Raw genomic sequence first — 20,817 nt, forward strand, 5'->3', positions numbered from 1 at the left:
CAGAGTTTTTGAGGAGCAGGTAGCGTGTAGTAGTTCACTTCAGAGGGGAAGATGCCGCACACCCTTGTCCATCATGCTGAATTTTATTTACACAAACAATGTTTTGGTCTGTGTGGCCTTTTCTCAAAAAAACTTAAGAAAGGCCACTCTGGCCGAAACATTGTTTGTGTAAATAAAATTCAGCATGATGGACAAGGGTGTGCGGTATCTTCCCCTCTACAATGAGTGAGGATAACATTTGTGAAGTCTGTGAGTGAATCTGGTGTTAACTGCTGAGTGAGTCAAACATTACATTTCACTCACACTTTGACAGCAAAAATGTCTCCACAGATAGTTACATGCTGTTGCCCTCAACAGTAATCAAATCATATGCATAAGAAGACAATGACAGAGAGAGAGAATCTCTGAACCTTTTACAAAAGGCTATTACATAAGAGCATGAAAATAGCCTTCAGGAAATAATATAAACACTGTTGGGTCTGGGTGGAGGTGGCTTGGGGGATGTACAGCATTGTTTGGTTGCACAGAGGTTGTTGGTGTTGTTGTGGGTGGGGAAGGGGGAATGGGGTGGCCATAGCTAAAAAGGATATCCTGAGCTTAAGCTTTTTGCTTGGAGGGCATGTTCATGCAACAGGATTCTCATAGTCATATCACATCACATCGAGGCACACCTTAGAGTTGATCTAGTATTAGGGCTGCTCGATATTGAAAAAAATCAATATCACAATATTTTCTGCAAATATTGATATCACTATATTTTAAGCGATATATACGAAATTCCCAACCCCCGCCACTATTATCGTAGTGGAGTAGCACGCATAATGGCTTTCTAGTTTCTAGTAGCATAATGTCTAGTAAGTCTGCGTGAATGTAGACTTGAGGAGAGCGAGAGACTCAAGAGGCGTCTATTTTTCTCGACATAGAGCTAATTCTGATGTACCACCCCTGCGTTTTGCTTAATCCCTTGGCTGCCATACTGCACCGTAGCGTTGCAAATGACAAATGACAAAATATCACGATATATGAATTTTGATATTGATATCACGATATATGATACATATTGATATCGCGATATAAATATGATATATTGCACAGCCCTATCTAGTATCTTTATATTTTATACTGAAACACATTAAGACATGGCCCCTGAAATAAACTGTCTGTTACCAGCATTGAGTAAGGACCAAGCCATAATGCATGATTAAATTGTGCTGTCATAGTGGTGCAGTGCTATGGTAGTAAAATCTTTTCATTGAGTATTACAGTGCCCCACTGGTGGAACGGCATGCTTTATGGGGCTATCTCATGTACCAACCATCAAGGGGGAAAAACAACAACTATTTTCTACTATTCTCCCCCTAATCAGTAAATAATTTTAAGATATTTTCTTGTCTAGAATGTAGGCTACACCACTTCTGCATAATTCTAGCCAGTCTCCAGTCTAATATTCGATCAAGTACTAAGTGAGTGTGGCTAAATTTTGGTATCAGATTAACCACCTAATATGGTGAAGTGTAGGCAATTCCGTACACAATATTTTCAGAGTATGTCTGTTCTGGCCAGAAGCACTCATTAGATATCTTAATCTAGCCCAGCTCTGTTCATCACCTGGGGTCATTTTCCATTGCTGTGTCTGTGCTGTTTACAACTTGACTTGTCAATCATTTTTGGAATGCCACAATAACTGAATGTGACGGACACATGAGACTGTTGAGAAAGGGAAGATGCAGTACATGCCCTAGAGGTTGGCATTGTTATGGAAAAGTGAGAAGTAGTTGCTGTGTTGCAACACGGTTTAAAGCGCTTGGCCTAAACCTAACTCATATCACAATGCGATATAGCATGTGGGACACGTATGGATATAATCATGGGCAATGATGTAGTGGAGGGTAAGCACACATGTTGTTTGTGCACTTGTCAAGATGATAAAACTGTATTTTTCTTGCCTATTTGTGATGGCTAATGGTAAGGATACGCATGGCATACCCAGCCCTTTTCTGCACCACTGATTGTAGGTATTCAAGGTCTCAGTGGCTTTTCTAACTAATAGGCTGCCTGTCACCCACAGCCTGCCGAGCCGCCGCCGAGCCACTATCCTTTGTGGAACCAGTGAGGAGAGGCTCCTCCTCTCTGTTCCAGAATGAATGGTTATGTAATGTTCGGTCATGGCCGTGTGGTTTGACTGTTAATGACTGCATGGCGAGCAGCACCATTGTTTTTCCTTACTCAGTCTTCGTGAAAACCCAAGAGGCTGCTGAATTCAGACCACGTATTAAGCAAGTCTGCTGCAGTGATCATCCCAATATGTCTCCAGTGAAATAAAAGGGGGTGACTTTCTGAATAGAAGCCGCAAAATATCCTGCACTGTGCTATCATATTGATGTTTTGTTAGTCTGTAATTTTTTTGAAGATTGGTAAGAGACAGTGACAATCTGACAGTGATCTCTTCAGACAAGCTGCTTTCTTTCTAGCTGATGCACAGTTTACTTGGCTGTTCGCAGAATAATCCCAGAATGAATCGCATCTGATAAAGTCATGCAGACAGCTGTTTAAAAAAAGAAGTTTTAGTGTCACAGGGACACTCATGAAATTGAATGACAATGGCAGCACAGTGAAAAAGAATTGCCAGGGCTCCAAGTCAGTTCACAGAGTGGTGTTCACAGGAAGTGATCTTTTACCTCTAATGGTTCATGACAGCTTTTCCAATAGGCCTCAAATCCACCCCGGGCTAAAATGCACTAAACATTTATGTTTAAGCCTCGGTAAGTGCACAAGGTCAGTGGAACCAGGATTTTTATTCACAACTCTAGATATTACAGTGTCCTCAATGAAGAGCGTTTTACACCTGCTGCAGTAAGTGCCATGCACCGGCTGGAAATGTGAGCGACATCCACCCACCTGAGCGTAGGTGATGATGAGAGGAAATAGTCAGCCTGCCATCAGCAGCTAAAGTGCTTAAATAAACTTTTGATGGCATTTTTTGTTAAAAGTTGGCAACCATGCCAGAAGTTATCAGCATGGGCTAAGGTTTCAGAATCACCTGGTTGCCAACACGGAACTTGACCTTTGAGGTCAAATATGAAGGTCAAGAGGTCAACCACGGTCAAATAACAGTGTTATGTAGTTAAAAATTGTTACAAAGTTGGTAAAAGTGGGCTACCTTGCCAGAAGCCATCAGCAAGGACTAAGGATTCAGAATCAACTTGTTGCCAACACTGAACTTGACCTTTAGGGTCAAATTTGAAGGCCAAAAGGCCAAAAACAGGTATTTTCTTGCTAGTCTTTGTTGGGAACTGTATATTCATGGAATCCTTTTTTCAAAAGTTGGCAAACCATGCCAGAAGTTATCAGCATGGCTAAGGCTTCAGAATCCACCTGGTTTACCAACATGGAACTTGACCTTTAGGGTCAAATCTGAAGGTCAAAAGGTCAAACACGGTCAAATAACAGTACCAATATGTTATTTAGTTACAAATTGTTTTAAAAAAATATATTTTAAAAGTGGGCAACCATGCCAGAAGTCATCAGCATGGACTAAGGATTCAGGATCAACTTGTTGCCAACACGGAACTTGAGCTTTAGGGTCAAATTTGAAGGTTAAAAAGGTCAAACACTATGTATTTTAAGGTTTGACTTTTTGGGGGACTGTTGTCGTGGAAATCTTTTTCAAAAGTTAGTAACCATGCTAGAAGTTATCAGCATGGACTAAGGTTTCAGAATCACCTGGTTGCCAAGAGAGAACTTGACCTTTAAGGTCAAATATGAAGGTCAAAAACAATGTATTTTCTGGTTAGTCTTTTTTGGGGATCTTTATATCCATTAAATTATTGTTTTCAAAAGTTGGCAACCATGCTAGAACGTATCAGCATGGACTAAGGTTTCAGAATCACCTGGTTACCATATGGAACTTGACCTCTAAGATCAAATTTGAAGGTCAAAAGGTCAACCGAGATCAATAAAAAAATCAGTTTTTTGGTGATGTGCTTTCATAAAATAGTTGTTTGCATGGTACTGTATATTGAGGCCTATAATTTAATGTTTGATTTGGCTTATCATGGTGGGGCTCTGGCCTGTCATCCTTAGACATTCATCATAGCTCATTAGCATAAAATTAACTTGATCTTGTATTTTTTAATTTTCATTCTGGTCATCTCAATTACTTTGAAGCACATTAAGCTGCTGGTATGAAATGGGATATGCCTTGGCTCACCCAGTGAATTTGCTTCTTTCCTTAGAAAAAATAATGACTTCAGTATTTCTGATGTGTTTCCAATGGTTATAGCAATGAAGGACACTTGCTGATTTGCTATGTCATATCATGGGTTCGGAAAATAACCTACAGTAAGAGTAGAGCAAGTATTGCACACTTCTCTTGATGTTTCTCATGACTACTGTAGAATGTTTGTTGCAATTTCCCAGTGCTTGAGTTTTTGTGTCACCTGTATAAAGCACCATGCTTATCTTTGAGTATTGATCGACTATTTTCAGAAGACAAAAGGGCGATTGATATGTTACCACCAAGTGATGCATATGGATTGCATCTTGCATAAGCAAATCAGCAGGCAAATGTATGGCTGCAGTCTGACAAAGTACATATTAACAAAGACACTGATGAGACAGGTGGTTGGACAGTTGTAGACTTGGTGGCTGTGTGGTAAAGGAAACCTCCAGTTCCACATAGTAGCTTAGGACTGATAAGATGTGGTTGTGGAACCAAGTGGGCAATACATGCCTGCAGTTGCCTGAGGAATGGACAGCCCTGTATACCTGCATGTGATTAAAATGTAGAATGTTTAAACGCCGTAGGGATAGAACATGATCTGGATGACACAACCTTTTTGTAAGAACAGCAACAATAGCTCCTTTAAATACATAAATATCCAGTATGTACTGACATCACATTTGAATTTGAATTATTGTTTTAACTATTATTGAAGTAAAGAAACAATATGATCAATTACATTCTTGTTATTGACAATTTGCAATAATCACTTTCACTCATACCCTAATAATAAAGACTACATAACTTCTAAATATAAAGTCCCCTAAAGTATTGGAACAGAAAGGCAAATTTGCTTGTTTTTGTTGTTCACTGAAGACTTGGGTTTAAAGTAGGATTAAAAGCTTAATTAATCACTGTCCCGAGTCATCGGATACTTACAGTAGGTGAAGTGTGACTCTCGCGACCACTTCCACCATCCACTGTCAGAAAACCCCAAATGCAACTTTTGACAGCGCTGTCCGCTTCGGGAGAAACCTCATCAAAACAGTGTTTTATTTTCTTTACAATTATTTGTTCCAATACTTTCACTCACCTAAAATGATTTAAATAATATGAAATATCTCCTCCAGGTACTAATTATTCAATACATAATGCAAACAACTTGTATTTTATGAAAGCACATCACAAAAAAAAAAAAACATTTTTTTTTTTTTACCCCGGTTGACCTTTTGACCTTCAAATTTGACCTTAAAGGTCAGGTTCCATGCTGGCAACCATGGACCATGAAACCTTAGTCCATGCTGATAACTTCTAGCATGATTGTCAACTTTTGAAAAAGAATTCCATGAATATGAACCCCCCCTCCAAAAAAGGCAAACCAGAAAATGCATTGTTTTTGACATTCAAATTTGACCTTAAAGGTCAAGTTCCATGTTGGCAACCAGGTGATTCTGAAACCTTAGTCCATGCTGATACCATCTAACATGGTTGCTTACATTTGAAAAAGAATTCCATGAATAATACAGTTCCCAAAATAGACTAACCAGAAAAACTACATTGTGTTTGACCTTTTGACCTTCAAATTTGACCCTAAAGGTCGAGTTCCGTGTTGGCAACAAGTTGATTCTGAATCCTTAGTCCATGCTGATGACTTCTGGCATGGTTGCCCACTTTTAACATCTTTTTAACAATTTTTAACTAAATAACAGTGTTATTTGACCGTGGTTGACCTTTTGACCTTCATATTTGACCTTAAAGGTCAAGTTCCGTGTTGGCAACCAGGTGATTCTGAAACCTTAGCCCATGCTGATAACTTCTGGCATGGTTGCCAACTTTTAACAGAAAATGCCATCAAACATATATTTTGGGGGCTTGGCAGGCTGACTAAAACCGGTGGAGCGGCACAAGCAGCCTACACGCTTTGCATCCTGGGAAATGTCATGGATGCATGCAGCTGCTAGCCAGGCCAACGTGAAGAGCTGTGTGGGCTTCGATGCTCTAGGGGAGAGTCATCACAGCTTTACCCTCAACGCCTTGTGACAGGCACCCTAAGTGAAGCGGCACAGTCACTCCTAGATAGACGATAGATGGGTGAGGAGGGTGGAGTGGTGATGGGGTCTTCCATAGCTCTCAGTCTGTGACAACACAGGAAGATGAGTCAGAGAACTGCAAAAACAAACTGGCGTTCCCGTCGAAAAACCACAAACGGACGTTTTTCATGAATCTTTCTAGACACATGTAGTCCACATCATTCATGACCCTCAATTTGGCCCCTGGGTTTTCAGCAACCTTCACAGAGCCTGTGCATCAGTAATTGTAATACTGACAACAACGGTAGTGCAGTATTGCCTTATTTGTTCCTAAAATTATAATGACCATATTGCAGACATGATGCTAAAAAAGATTGTGCTCTCTGCCCTATTTCATATTTGCTTGTTAGTTCGGATAAAATAGTGGGTAAATTATTGCAAAGCTTGCTAGCTGGCAAGCAAACAAGTAAAACTCCTGTCTTGAGGTTTTAGATCCACTGTCGCTTATAGAAGGCTGGCAGTGAATTTCCTCTCCCCATACCCACAGTGGACTGACTCTTTCAGTTTAATAGTTCAGTAGTTAAACTGATAATTGTAGGCTGTTGGTGCTGCCTCAACCAGTTTAAGGGGTAATTAATGCATGTAGTCTGATGTGTAGCTCAGGCAGTAATTCATCCACAAAGAGCAAGCTGCTTTACATTGATAATGCAAACTGTGTGTGTGTGTGTGTGTGTGTGTGTGTGTGTGTGTGTGTGTGTGTGTGTGTGTGTGTGTGTGTGTGTGTGTGAGAGAGAGAGAGAAGAGAGAGAGAGAGAGTGCATGCGCGCGCGAGAGAGTTTTGTGTGAGTGAATGAATGAGGGTGCCAAAGGGAGATTGTGTAATTGTGTATTACGTTGCTGGGGAAGTTTAAGTCCCTCCATGCATTTGACAGAGGACGTGAAACAAGACTTGATAGAATGTTCAAATGCAGGAATACTGTGTGTGCAGCTTTTACTTTCACAGTTTGTCTTTGAAATTCTTGTATGGAAATGTCAGCTGTTTCATAAAGTCCACACTTGTTGCAGTTGTAATATCCAGTTGTATAAGACTTTGGAAGTTAGGTGGGTGGCTCCACTGCCTTGTGACTTCTTTGGAAAGTGACAGCATTGATGGTAACCACCATTTTTTGCACGCCTCAGTACAATATGCTTCTCACCGCATGAATGTAGCGGAGCATCACAAGGTCTCTTGTTATGTCTAATCACTCACTCATGACAAGACCACAAAAGTGTGTCACTGTAACAGAAACACTGTTAACGGTTCGGTTGGTCTGACCTGTTGTCTGTTAAGCTTAGTTGGACTGCTCCCGTATGTGCCAAAGAGCACACTAAGAATCAAGAGAGGTTCTTAATGATTGCTGATTATATGAATTACCACAGACCCATTTACAGAGTAGGAAAGAAATCCGTAACGCACTTAACCACAATTGATTTACCCAGAAAGCCAAATTATAGAGGTTGTTTGGCAGAACTAGGCCTGAAATGCAACTTGGACTACTTAACTGCAACATACTAACACTCACACACACTTCAGCTGTTCAAAAGGATTCATTTTTTGTGTGATTTTGTCTTTTTCTTCCCAACATCAAGATATAATGATAATAATGATTTAAAACTGTTGTTTGACTTTATAACACCGCTATCATACTAAATCAAGATAGGTGGCACCGTGAAGGAAAACAGGAAATAAGCATTTATTAACATTTAATAACATTTTAAATACATATAGCCTACTGTAAACTGTTTATATATTTGACTATTTGGCTAGATTGTTCACAATTTCACATGACTCCTGAACCGAGACATTGAATACGTTTGCTTTACTGAACATTTCTCTTCAGCTTGTATTCTGTAAGCACTTTTTAAACTTGTTTACATTGTTTTTTGTTTTTGTTTCCCAGGATGGCTCAAGACAGCGCAAGGAGAGGAAGAAGACGGTGTCCTTCAGCAGCATGCCCACGGAGAAGAAGATCAGCAGCGCCAGTGACTGCATCAGTGCCATGGTCGAAGGGTCAGAGCTGCGCAAGGTGCGCTCCAATTCTCGCGTGTACCATCGGTACTTCCTCCTGGATGCCGACATGCAGTCCCTTCGCTGGGAGCCCTCCAAGAAGGAATCTGACAAGGCCAAGATCGACGTTAAGTCTGTCAAAGAGGTGCGGACTGGCAAGAACACAGACACCTTCAGAACCAATGGTGTCTCTGATCAGATTTCAGAGGACTGTGCGTTCTCCATCATCTACGGGGAGAATTATGAATCCCTGGACTTGGTAGCAAATTCTGCCGATGTGGCCAATATTTGGGTGACTGGGCTAAGGTACCTGATATCTTATGGGAAACACACTATAAACATGATTGAAAGCAGCCAGAACAACATGCGCACCTCCTGGCTAAGTGAACGGTTCCAGGAAGTTGTTGTTAGTGGCAGCAAGACCGTAAGTATGTGTGCTGCTGTGCAGCTGATAAAAGAATTAAACCCTGGACTCAAAAATGTGAAAATTGAGCTCAAGTTCAAGGAGTTGCACAAATTAAAAGACAAGATTGGGTGTGACGTGAGTCTGGAAGAGTTCAATGAGGTGTTTCATGACCTTTGCACGAGACCAGAGATTTACTTTTTGCTTGTACAGTTCTCTAGCAACAAGGAATTTCTTGATGCAAAAGATTTAATGATGTTTTTGGAAGCAGAACAAGGCATGGCCCAAGTCAGTGAAGATACCAGCCTGGAGGTGATTCAGAAGTACGAACCCTCCAAAGAGGGTCAACAGAAAGGCTGGCTCTCGCTCGACGGATTCACCAATTACCTCATGTCACCCGACTGCCACCTTTTCGACGAAGAACAAAAGACTGTTTGCCAAGACATGAACCAGCCACTGTCTCACTACTACATCAACGCATCTCACAACACCTACCTAATTGAGGATCAGTTCAGGGGGCCGTCTGACATCACCGGTTACATCCGTGCTCTGAAGATGGGCTGCCGTAGTGTGGAGCTCGATGTTTGGGATGGGCCAGACAACGAGCCAGTCATTTACACGGGCCACACGATGACTTCACAGATTGTCTTCCGCAGTGTCATAGGCATTATTCACAAGTACGCATTCGTTGCCTCCGAGTACCCTCTCATACTGTGTTTGGAAAACCACTGTTCCCCGAAGCAGCAGAGGGTCATGTTTCAACACCTGAAAAAAATCCTGGGAGATAAACTCTACACAGATTCCCCAAAACCCGAGGACAGCTACTTACCCTCCCCATCGGCCCTGAAGGGCAGGATACTCCTGAAGGGCAAAAAGCTATCCTCATCATGCACAAGTTCAGAGGGGGAAGTGACGGATGAGGATGAAGGAGCTGAAATGTCTCAGAGAATGAGCATTGACAGTGTTGACCAACAAACAGTTGCTCAGCCCAAGAAAGTTCTGCTCTCCAAAGACCTGTCAGACTTGGTGACCCTGTGTAAATCTGTCGAGTTCAAAGACTTCCCAACTGCATTTCAGAACCAGAAACACTGGGAACTCTGTTCTTTCAATGAAGTGTTTGCTGGTCGGTGTGCCACAGACTTCCCCGGGGACTTTGTTGACTACAACAAGAAGTTTCTGTCCCGTGTGTACCCCAGTCCGATGCGTATAGACTCCAGCAATATGAATCCTCAGGATTTCTGGAAGTGTGGCTGCCAGATAGTGGCCATGAACTACCAGACCCCCGGCCTAATGATGGACCTGAACATTGGCTGGTTCAGGCAAAACGGCAACTGTGGCTATGTTTTACGACCCGCCATTATGAGGGAACAGGTGTCCTACTTCAGTGCCAATACAAAAGATTCAGTACCTGGCGTGTCTCCTCAGCTCTTGCACATAAAGATCATCAGTGGGCAGAACTTCCCCAAACCGAAAGGCTCGGGGGCCAAAGGGGACGTTGTGGACCCCTACATTTACGTCGAGATCCACGGCATTCCAGCAGACTGTGCTGAGCAAAGGACTAAAACGGTCGGACAGAACGGGGATAATCCCCTTTTCGATGAGAGCTTTGAGTTCCAGATAAACCTCCCAGAGCTGGCCATGGTGCGGTTCGTGGTTCTGGATGATGACTTCATCGGAGATGAGTTTATCGGTCAGCACACCATTCCGTTCGAATGCCTGCAGCCAGGGTTCCGGCACATTCCACTGCAGTCGCTTACAGGAGAAGTCCTCCCACACGCCTGGCTCTTCGTGCATGTGGCCATAACCAACCGTCGAGGTGGCGGCAAGCCCCACAAACGGGGCCTGTCCGTAAGAAAGGGCAAGAGGAGCCGAGAGTACGCCGCCATGAGGATACTCCTGATAAAGGCTGTGGATGATGTCTTCAAGACTGCTACACTGCCACTAAGAGAAGCAACAGACCTCAGAGAGAATATGCAGGTAATCATTTTACACATCATTCAGGTCTTACTTTTTTTTTAAGACAGGGTTGCTGTCACATGTCTATACAGAGTCGCTTGTCAAGAAAAGGACTCACAGTCTTTGGCCTGATAATGGCCTCTGTCAAACATAGATCATAGCTATCTTTGCTTTAAAAGACTCCATGCAGCTGTGAACAGGAACCTTTTTTGGCAAAGCAAAACAAAAAATACTAGACATGATTTAATCAATGTTCAAAACAACCCAATCCCTTGATGTGCAATCCACAAACCAGAACTGAGGAGGCCTTCAAAGCAGAATAGCAGGGTGGTAAGATGGTGCACAAAGCAAGGTATGTAGAATTATGGTTTGAACCACAGGTAACTCCTTACACACAGCCCCTTCCAGAATCCCTATTAATATTTAAAGAAGGAAAAGCCCTTATGTAACACCGCTTCATATGTCTGTGCATACATGCCAGCAATATATCCATAAAGGTGATTAAGCCGTCAAAAGGATGGCAGGGTTACCATCATGAAACGGGAAGACTATGAAAACAAGGTGAAGCCAGGATATGCTATCCCTCCCCCACCCTCTCTTAAGCCCAAATATATTGCTTTCTCTTCTCACTCTCCTAGAAGTGAACAACACCAGTTTCAATATTCCCCTCCTATAGTATCCCCGCCACATGCAACAATCATGATAAGATCCACTTCTCGTAGTGTTCAGTGGTGTGTCTCTCAGGAAAATCCTAATTCCTTCGACTTTCTATATCCTGCCATGGTTGCTGCTAGCCTGGGAACTCCCATACTGTCTTTAGTTCTACACAATCGTTTCGATCTGAAAGACAGTATGGCGAGGATGACTCATAACGTACAAGATCATGGGATCTGTGTCATAATGGCCAAGCATTCCGACCTTAACAGTTTCTCTGCCCAATCAGAGAGCAGGGCAGTGTGTCATAATAGCCAAGTATTCCGGCCCCATACGGAATTTACAATAGGCAACTCCCCAGACCTAATCTCACTTGTGATTAGGTCTGGTGTTAACCAGACAAGGTTGCTGCTGCTTTGCTGTTTCATAAGACATTGTCTATTATTATTACTTTTTTTCTAATCATAGTTTACATTGCATTTTCCATTCAAAAATAAACCACTCCAACCATTGCATGTGAAATGCATCTGAGGCATTTCGTGTGTCACTGTTTATCGTTACTATTGTTTATGCAGGGTGTTTATACAGGAGTGTGTTTGTTTGCATGCATGCATGTGCTTGTGTTTCTATCGTACATTATTACGGGCGGACATGGTTACAACTGATGTCGCAGTGCTTTCACAGGCAACAAATGTGCTAACCACTTCCTGCCTTGTTGACTTACAGATCAAAGATGTTGCATTTGAGGAAGCTGTGAATTTTACTACACAGTTGAGGAGAGTTGGGCCCCACACCCCAAATGTAGCACGTGTAGCAAATAGTGCATGCATCATTTTCTGAGTCTAAATTAAGTGTCATTCACAGTGCAAAGCAATTACTATACAGTTAAGGAGAGTAGCATTATATTCCTTCTTTTTTTCAAAGATATTGGGCTTTTTATGCCTTTATTATGACAGGACAGTTACAAAGAGACAGAAGAGAGAGATGGGGAATGTTCGGCAAATAACTCCGAGCGGGAATCAAACGCGGGTTTAGCAGTCGAATGCCAAGCCCATTGAGCCACAGCATAGTTATATATTAGATAACTGTGCATTACAAATGTACATTTGGAATATAAGGCCATATCATGGTAAATGTAACATTGTCAGAGTTTAAAATGTCTCAATGACGCTGCAAAGCAATAATGCATAATAATAATCCATAATACTGTGCACTTCTGCTCCCTTCCAGAATGCAATAGTGTCCTTCAAAGAGCTGTGTGGACTGTCTGCGGTGGCCAATCTCAAGCAGTGCATACTGGCTCTTTCGTCTCGTCTGACGGGGCCCGACAACACCCCTGTCCTGCTGTTCAACCTGAAAGACCAGTACCCCTCCATGGAGCCCCAGGGCGTGCTACCAGAAGTCCTCAAGAAGGTGATCACGGCCTATGACGCGGTGAGACGCTTATCCAGTCAACCTTGAACTGCTCAAACACACGCAAGCATGTCACAGCAAACATCACTGCAACGTTTACACACTTTTATGAGCAGCTGCGTAGCCTTAGGGGCAAAGAATCAACAAATTCTAATTTGCATTGCATGTCCAACTGGTTATTGTATTTCCATAACAGCAACGACAGAGATATATCTTGGTTAATGTGTCAGCACAGAACTGATTCATACAGTGTATTTGACAAGGAGTCATATCTGTGTGTGGTGTTTTCAATTTCACCTATTTCATAGTTATCAGAATGTATTTGTCATGGCTAATACAGCATTACTAGGACACAGTAGGAAATTCAATATTCAGATTTCTGCACGACAGGTAAAAGATTAATCTTCTAACCATTGAAATGCGTAAATGTGACGCATCAATCACAAGGTAAAAACAAAACAGTCAGATTATTTCTCTGTCAACGTTTTGGCAACGGATCAAAGATGCATGCCTGTTGGATTTGTTATTGTTTTGAACATAGAGGGTGCTGGATGCAACGACTGATGCTGTGTTGAAACACTGATGCTGTGTTTACACAGTAGACGGACATTACGTAAGCCATCATTTCAGCCACTGAAGTATTGATTTACTATGCTTTTGCTCTGGACATTGACAATCCTTTGAATAACACCATCCGATTTTACACGTGATCAACTAAATATGATTGTGTGTGTGTGTGTGTGTGTGTGCACGTGCATGTGTGTATTTGATTTATTTATTGATAAAGTGATTAAACCAGGAGTGCCTGACAGGTTTGGTTAGTGGTGAGGTCTTAAAAAAGTAGATGTTCTTTGTCTTTTAGTATGTCATCAAAGGTTGATAGTCGTTTGCAATTATAATGTATTGTAATAGACGAAATATATGCACGCTTTGACATTTCCCGCTAACAAAGAATGTATTGTGCATTAAGCGCATTATATTATCCGCTGGAGAACCGGTGTGAAGGTGACAAATGGGTGCATATTGCTTTAACGGTGGAACAGCAGAGGTTAGCAGAGTACAGGCTGACACAGAATGCCATTAGCATAGCTTAGAATTCCATTTACTTAATGTGGCCATAATGGATCCCTCTTTAGAGCGGAAAAGGCACTCTGTATTTGGAAACTAAAGAGATGCTTGTAATAAATAAATAAACAAGTTAATTGTTCAACGGGGAGAACGTGTTGGCTCATATAGGAAGCAGTGTTTATAAAGGGCGATCTTTAAATACCTGAGGAAAACAAAAGTCAAACCTATTGCAGAGTGTGGGCAGAAGGAGATGCTGATATAAAGACAGAGCTTCAGACATAAATCCCATGATGGTATTGGATGCCCATATGAAGAGTGAAATTAAAATTGAAATTGAAATTACTCTATGAGCACTTCTGATGATTCAAAACCATTCAAATTCATTTTCTGAAGTGGAAAATCACTTGATCCAGTACTAGAACCATCCAGTAGATCATTAGAAAGCTCACTGACAAGACATAGTCTCAGTGTTCACACTAGCAATTTGCAGATTAGATTTGGCCATGGACAATGTCTGTGGGGCGACACAAAAATACATCAAAAGGACACCGCCACAGTACTCATCTCTGCAGCCACAGAGTTGGCTTTTATGTCCTCCCCCCATCCCCTCCCCTCCTCTCCCCTGGTGCGGTCTGATCAGGGCAGGGCTGTCCCATACATTACAGCCTGGCCTTGTGCCACGCAAGTGGTCTGGAGAAACACAGGCAGGCTACATCAAAAACAGAGCGCTGCATTCTTGCGCAGCCACGGATCCGTGCGGAGAAAACGGATACTGGCTCATCTCGCTCCCCGCCCCGCACACACTGAGCCCAAGAGGCACGCTGGGGTTTTAACATCCTCCGCCCTGTGTATGCCTCAGCGCTATAAATACCCCCGTTGTGGTGGGTCAGCCACCAAGGCTGTAATTTCTTCACCCATTAGTAGTGTAATCACAGTGGCCATGTCAGCCTTGAATCCTGGTGCTGCTGCAGCTGTGGAATGTCACAAACAGCTCCCTTCATGCAAAGCTGATGCCACACTCCCTTCTCTACTCTTTCTCTTTTCCTTTCCTTTCCTCCCGTGCCCTCCTCCTCCCCCTCCTTCTCCTCCTCAGCGCCCACCTCCTTAGCTCCCCTTCCCCTGCTGCTGCCTCCTCCTCCTCCTCCTCCTCCACCACCCCCTCCTCCCGGTAGCAGCACCAACAGGGGTTTTCTTCCTGTCTTCCTGCTTAGAGCGTGTAACACATCTGACCGGAATAATGAAAACTGCATGTGTCGATAGGCCTTGTTGTTTTGCTTTTCAACCTTCCCACAGCCCCTTAACTAACACACAGTACAACTTGCCAATTTCATTCTATCAAACTACTTTCAGTGTGGATGGTTTCTCAGTTTTTAAGCTCGGCTTATCACAAGATATTAAAAGTTATTAATAATACTTTTCCCTCAGTTAGCTGTACTGTTTTAAAGTGGCTTCTGTTCAGGGAATTATTTATTGAATTGAGATATCCACAATCCATCAATGACAGGTAGGGGAAAACAGTGAAAGGAAACTAAAAATGAGATTTGACAAAGCTTTATAAGTTCTTGGGAAACTTTTAATTGATTTTCTCAAAACTGTGTCCTGACAAAAGCTTACTACACAGCTCCAGGTCAACTTTGAATATCATTTAGTCATTTGGCTCTATTTTTTAGGGTAAGCACATAAGACCATAGTGCCTTTTATTTTTTTAAATGGCTTATGTTAATTTGGGCTAGAGTACCAGTATGTAAGATATAGAATAACCCAGGGCCGTGTTGTGTTTTAAAACCAACAAATGTACATCTGATTCCCAAGTTGAGAGGGTGAAATCTTGACTGATACAACAACTCCAGGGGCTTTAGCTGTTCAGGAATGTCCTGCCAACAACGCGTTGCCAAGACTGCTCTCGCTGCCTCTAATGAGGTTACTAGCCTGGCCAACTGACATCAACTAGAACAGGGGTGTCAAACTCAAATTGACCGAGGGCCAAAATCAAAATCTGGATTGAAGTCGCGGGCCAAACTCAATATGTTTTTACAAAAATTGACTAAAATTGCTCATGTTTAAATTTATGTTTGAACAGATTCCCATCATAGTTCAAATGTGTCTGCACATATTCTGTTGCATTTCATTGTGAGCTTTTTCAATGGCCTGGGCCCACTCATTTTCCTGTGATATGCGAATTTTCATGTTCAAATCTTAATACGCTATACAGTTGTGGTGTATGTGGGCCAACTGTAATACATATTTGAAATGATCTCGCGGGCCAAATAAAATGGCTCCGCGGGCCAAATTTGGCCCCCGGTTATGAGTTTGACATCCCTAAACTAGAAAGTTCACTTGATCTGTTGGTTGAATAATCCTGTGTGTCTATGTGTGTGCGTGTCTATGTGTCTTCGTGTGTGCCATACCACTTTCCTGGTTCACACCAGACCATATCATAGGTGAGATATGATCTGGAGACTTCCTACTTAATTTCTCGTAGGGAAGATGTGGTGTACTATTGCAAAATGGCCGTTTATTGGCCGTATATGTAGCCAGAGATGTGGACTTGTGACTTGTGACTTGGACTGACTTGTGACTTGAGTCACAAATGACTCGACTTGAGACTTGACTTGCCAATATTAGGAGTGACTTGTGACTTGACTCGACTTGTACGCTATTGACTTGAGACTTGACTCGACTTGTCAGTTTTTGCTTGCAATGACTTGCAATTGTGCTCCAAGTCAATGAATATATTTTTTTTTTGCATTTTGTGTGTGAAAAAAATGCATGAAAGAAAGAAAAAATAAATGATTTACCTTCAACCATAGTCAAAAACCATGCTAAAAAATATATATGATCAAGTGTGGGTTGCATGGTCACCCAAACAAACATGAAGGCTTGTCTGCAGCCGTGCTGTAATGGTTAGGGAGTTGGACTGAAGATCACAGAGTTGCAGGTTTGAATCCCACCCTTAAACCCACCTCTTCCTACATCTCCATCCATGACTGAAGTGCCCTTGAGCAAGGCACCTAACCCCATATTGCTCAAAGGACTGTCACCAATATATGTGTTGGATAAAAGATAAAAGTAATTTAATGAATAATTATAAACCGTGGTAAAACCATGGTTAGTTTTCAGAGTAAAACCATGGTTCAATTTATAGTTAAACCTAGTAAAACCAAAAACCAATGCCGAACCATGCTCAAAAAACTGAAATCATAGTATACCATGGTCGATTTTCGGGACATGACTGGCGAAGGGGGACATGCAAAGCAGTGTGGAGAGGTAATGAATTTATGACCAAAGGTAATTGTCAATATTGCACATAGAATACAAGGTGACTTGTTAATGACTTGGAAAAAATAAGACTTGGACTTGGACTTGACTTGGCTTTGGCACGACTTGGACTTGGACTTGACTTGACTTGGCTTTGGCACGACTTGGACTTGGACTTGACTTGGTCAAATGTGTCGTAACTTGTGACTTGACTCGGACTTGATTGGAAGGACTTGAGACTTACTTGCGACTTGCAAATTAGTGACTTGGTCCCATCTCTGTATGTAGCCCATAGCTAATTGTGTCAGTTGTATTGAATCAAACTGCAAGCTTCCATTTGTCGACTAATACGCGTCATCATCTTTCCACCCCTCCCTGTTCTCAGATTGGCTCCCTACCTCTGGCTAGCGCCTTTGGACGAGCCTCATGCTGTCTTTCAGATCGCAACGATTGTGCAAAGCAGCATGGGATTTCCCAGGCTACCATACCACTGGGCACGGCCTCTAATACAATTTAGAGGTTGGCAGCGAGGAACACTCCATTGGCTGCCTTTCGGTTTTCCTTGTTTTTTTCCCCCTATGTCGTTGGCACACATTGAGTGCCTCATTGCTTTTTGACAATATAACCATTGAGGACTCTTAAAGCACTGTGGGGGGAATATATAAGTCGATTATGATGGTATTCAGCTCATGAACAGCCATACCTGTGGCAGTAATTGAACAGGATGTAGAACAACCATGTTTGCTTGCTTAGTAGGAATCACTCTGATGAAGCCCTTTCCAGTTTTAGATTGTCTGTGATTACAGCCTCGCTGAAAACATAATTGCTGCAGACACGGAGGGTTCTCACAGATTGATAAATTGGCTTGACACAGATAACATGGATTGACCCGCTCGGTTAAATTGAATTGTATTGCATTTTCTACAAAAGGCCAGAATGATTGGGCTCTGAAGCGAGACCCGGACACACTTTCTTGATCAGCTGAAGTAGGGCAAGCTTTTTTTCCAGATGTTATTTTTGGGGGCTTAAGAAGAGTACGGATTCCCAAGGCCTCTTGGGCTTACGATAAGAGCCACCATGGGAACTTTAAGCTGCCTGGAGGTCAGCATGAGTGTGCAGTCAATTAAAATGAAAAATAGCCTTGGCAGATGAATGCTGCTCTTTTTGCCACCGTAAAAGTCAGAACAATCTGGCCGGCGCATAGTTCAAACTGTCATCTCATAACAGGACTGCAAGTTATTTACGCGCATATCTACTTCTATCTGAGGAAGTGGCGGGATGGATGTTTCTTTTTTTTATTATTATTTACGATGTCATTACCAGATATGTGCCTCTGAAGTCAAGTCAGGAGGAGGAAGTAAGTAAGGGTGGAGTACAGGGATTGGTTTTTGGTACAAGAGTGGGGGGTGGGGGGTGGGGGTGATCTGTTGATTCTGAAACCATTCGCAATCATGAGTTAGTGCCCATTTTCTGAGCTGTCACTCAGCAACACAGCCCATCTGTGATACTATCCTTTGTATTTGTGGGCATGTCTGGTTAGTAAGAATTTAGTAGGCCTGCCTTTCACACATGAAAGAGGGAAGCATTACCTTGCGTGTTTGTTTTTTTTGAGGAACTGGAGCATTACATAATAACATCAACAGTAAATATGTTGTCTTTTTCATCCATTATCATTGCAGATGATCCAGACAAGCAGAACACTGCTTGAAAATTCTGAGGGAGTCTATGAAAGGATACTGCAGACTCAGAAAGCAGGTGAGTCAGTGTGTGCGTGCGCCCATGCGCGCATGGTTGTATGTATGTGTGCGTGCATGCGTGTTTAAGTATGTCTGCATGTTGAAAAAGAAACAAACAAATTTTGCCTCGAGAGTTCAAGTAGAGCTGTGGTTAACTTTTTTCTGTACTGATTTGATTTTTAGTTGCCATAGTTGTGGAAGCTGTGTGATAATTCCTGGGTTAGTGCATGTATGCAAGCAATGCAGGCATGTACAGGTATTCAGATATTAATGACAAACAGTGTTCGGTAATTAATTCACTATCGATTCCCAGCTAACAGAGAATCCTATTGATCCCGGCTGATCTTACTAGAGTACGCAGGATTGCCTGGAGCTAGCATATTGTATCACAGTATTATTGTGTTTGTCCTCCAGCTCATTATACAGTACATTATCATTTCTTGGTGCCGTTTGTTTCAGCCAAGTCTTTAGAGGCAGATCCCAGACACTGCTATTCACTGGCTGTATGGGGCGAATTGTATTTCATTGTCTGCAGAGTAGATATTTGCTGATGTATCACAGATCTCTGTGACTGGCTGGCCAATCAGTCAGGCACAGCGTCTCCCTGCTGACTCTCTCGCCTCTTGGTGTTGATAAAATAGCGTGCGGGGACAAACACCTCCAGCATCCATTCACCTCTCAGCCTCTTTGATTTCACACTTGGTGTCTTGGGTTGGCTCATAAGGGACTTGGGGATGTACAGTACATAGCCTCAAGATGTGCACCATTCCCACGGTAACTAGTGTACTAGTCATAAAATGGAAGACATTACAATCATAATAACTTACACTACTATGAGACTTATGTAATACATTACGACTTGGCCATTGCCAATCGGGTAACGGAACATTGAAAACAGGGGCCATGTCTGAAGAGTATGTATAAATGATTCAGTATGAACACACAGCACATATCTAGTATGTATAAAACTGCATGTAATAACAGGAGGTTCCACATTAACAACACGGTGAGGATCTTGCCTGCATGCATGCATACACCCAGGAATTCAACCAAAGCTTTAATTTCAGCAAATGCCAATGTTGGGAAGGGTGACTTTGCCACATGGGAGATTGAATATGGATGAGGAAGACCTCTCAGGTTACACCTTTCAGAATACCACGAATGTTCCATTTTGCTTGCTTGGTCTCGCTGTCTGCTGACTCCAAAGCCTCCTGGGTAGGCCAGCTGAGCCTGCTGTTATGAGGCGCTGGCAGTTATTTATTGATTTGCAGGTGGTGACCACATAAAATATTCATCCTCTCTTGTCCTGGCACACGGGTAAAGAAAATGGGATGTGTCCTGACTCGTGTGCACGTTGTAAATCAGGCTCCCCACACGTACAGTATATGTACAGGTACTTCACCAGTCACTTTGTTCTGACACATTATTTCCACAAACTGTGAGCAGTCAGGCAATATAATTGGCCAACTCTTTTTGAAACTGTATTTTGTGAAATCTTATACGGAAGTCAAAAAGTGTTCCATTAATTTGAATGGTCAGGTCAGGTAAACTGTTGGTCTGGTTGATAATGAGTAAATCTTTTGATTACAAATTACCAGTCTGTGGTTTTGTTCCACTTTCAGGAAGCATTTTAACTTTTCAGTCAGGCATACTGTATAAGAGACTGGAATGTGCATTACGATAACACCATTAATTAAGTACATTGCCATTCGAATGACCTACTGTATGTATTCATCTATAAGACAGACAAGTATGAGGTTACGCTAATTGCGCGTCAGTTAAGGTACCAAAGTCATTAAAATGTACAGCTGAAATCGCTTATCTGAATAGGCACAACAGTCCATAATCACTCTTCAGAAACAAAAGGCACAGAGTGGAGGAGGGGGGAGAGGGAGGTTAATTTTCCTCCCACACACCTCCAGTGTAAAAGGAGACAGCAACTGCTGATTAGTGTCCAGCTGTTGGCTTTCACTGCCAGGCCAGTAAGTGGTAGACAACTGGGTCAGTAGCGTACCCCATGGAAACCCAGC

The 20,817-nt window shown here is 42.3% G+C and overlaps 1 protein-coding gene across 1 annotated transcript in view; it reads left to right on the forward strand.

The window, feature by feature from the left end:
• The window catches only part of LOC134449452 (inactive phospholipase C-like protein 2), a 44,002-nt gene that overhangs the window by 16,391 nt on the left and 6,794 nt on the right, over positions 1 to 20,817 (forward strand). The window contains exons 2-4 of the mRNA XM_063199390.1: positions 8,193 to 10,679; positions 12,543 to 12,746; positions 18,731 to 18,806. Coding sequence (XP_063055460.1) covers positions 8,193 to 10,679; positions 12,543 to 12,746; positions 18,731 to 18,806 — 2,767 coding nt within the window. The remainder of the gene's footprint in view (positions 1 to 8,192; positions 10,680 to 12,542; positions 12,747 to 18,730; positions 18,807 to 20,817) is intronic.

Source organism: Engraulis encrasicolus, chromosome 5 (genome assembly GCF_034702125.1).
Source record: "Engraulis encrasicolus isolate BLACKSEA-1 chromosome 5, IST_EnEncr_1.0, whole genome shotgun sequence".
NCBI classification, from domain to species: Eukaryota; Metazoa; Chordata; class Actinopteri; order Clupeiformes; family Engraulidae; genus Engraulis; species Engraulis encrasicolus.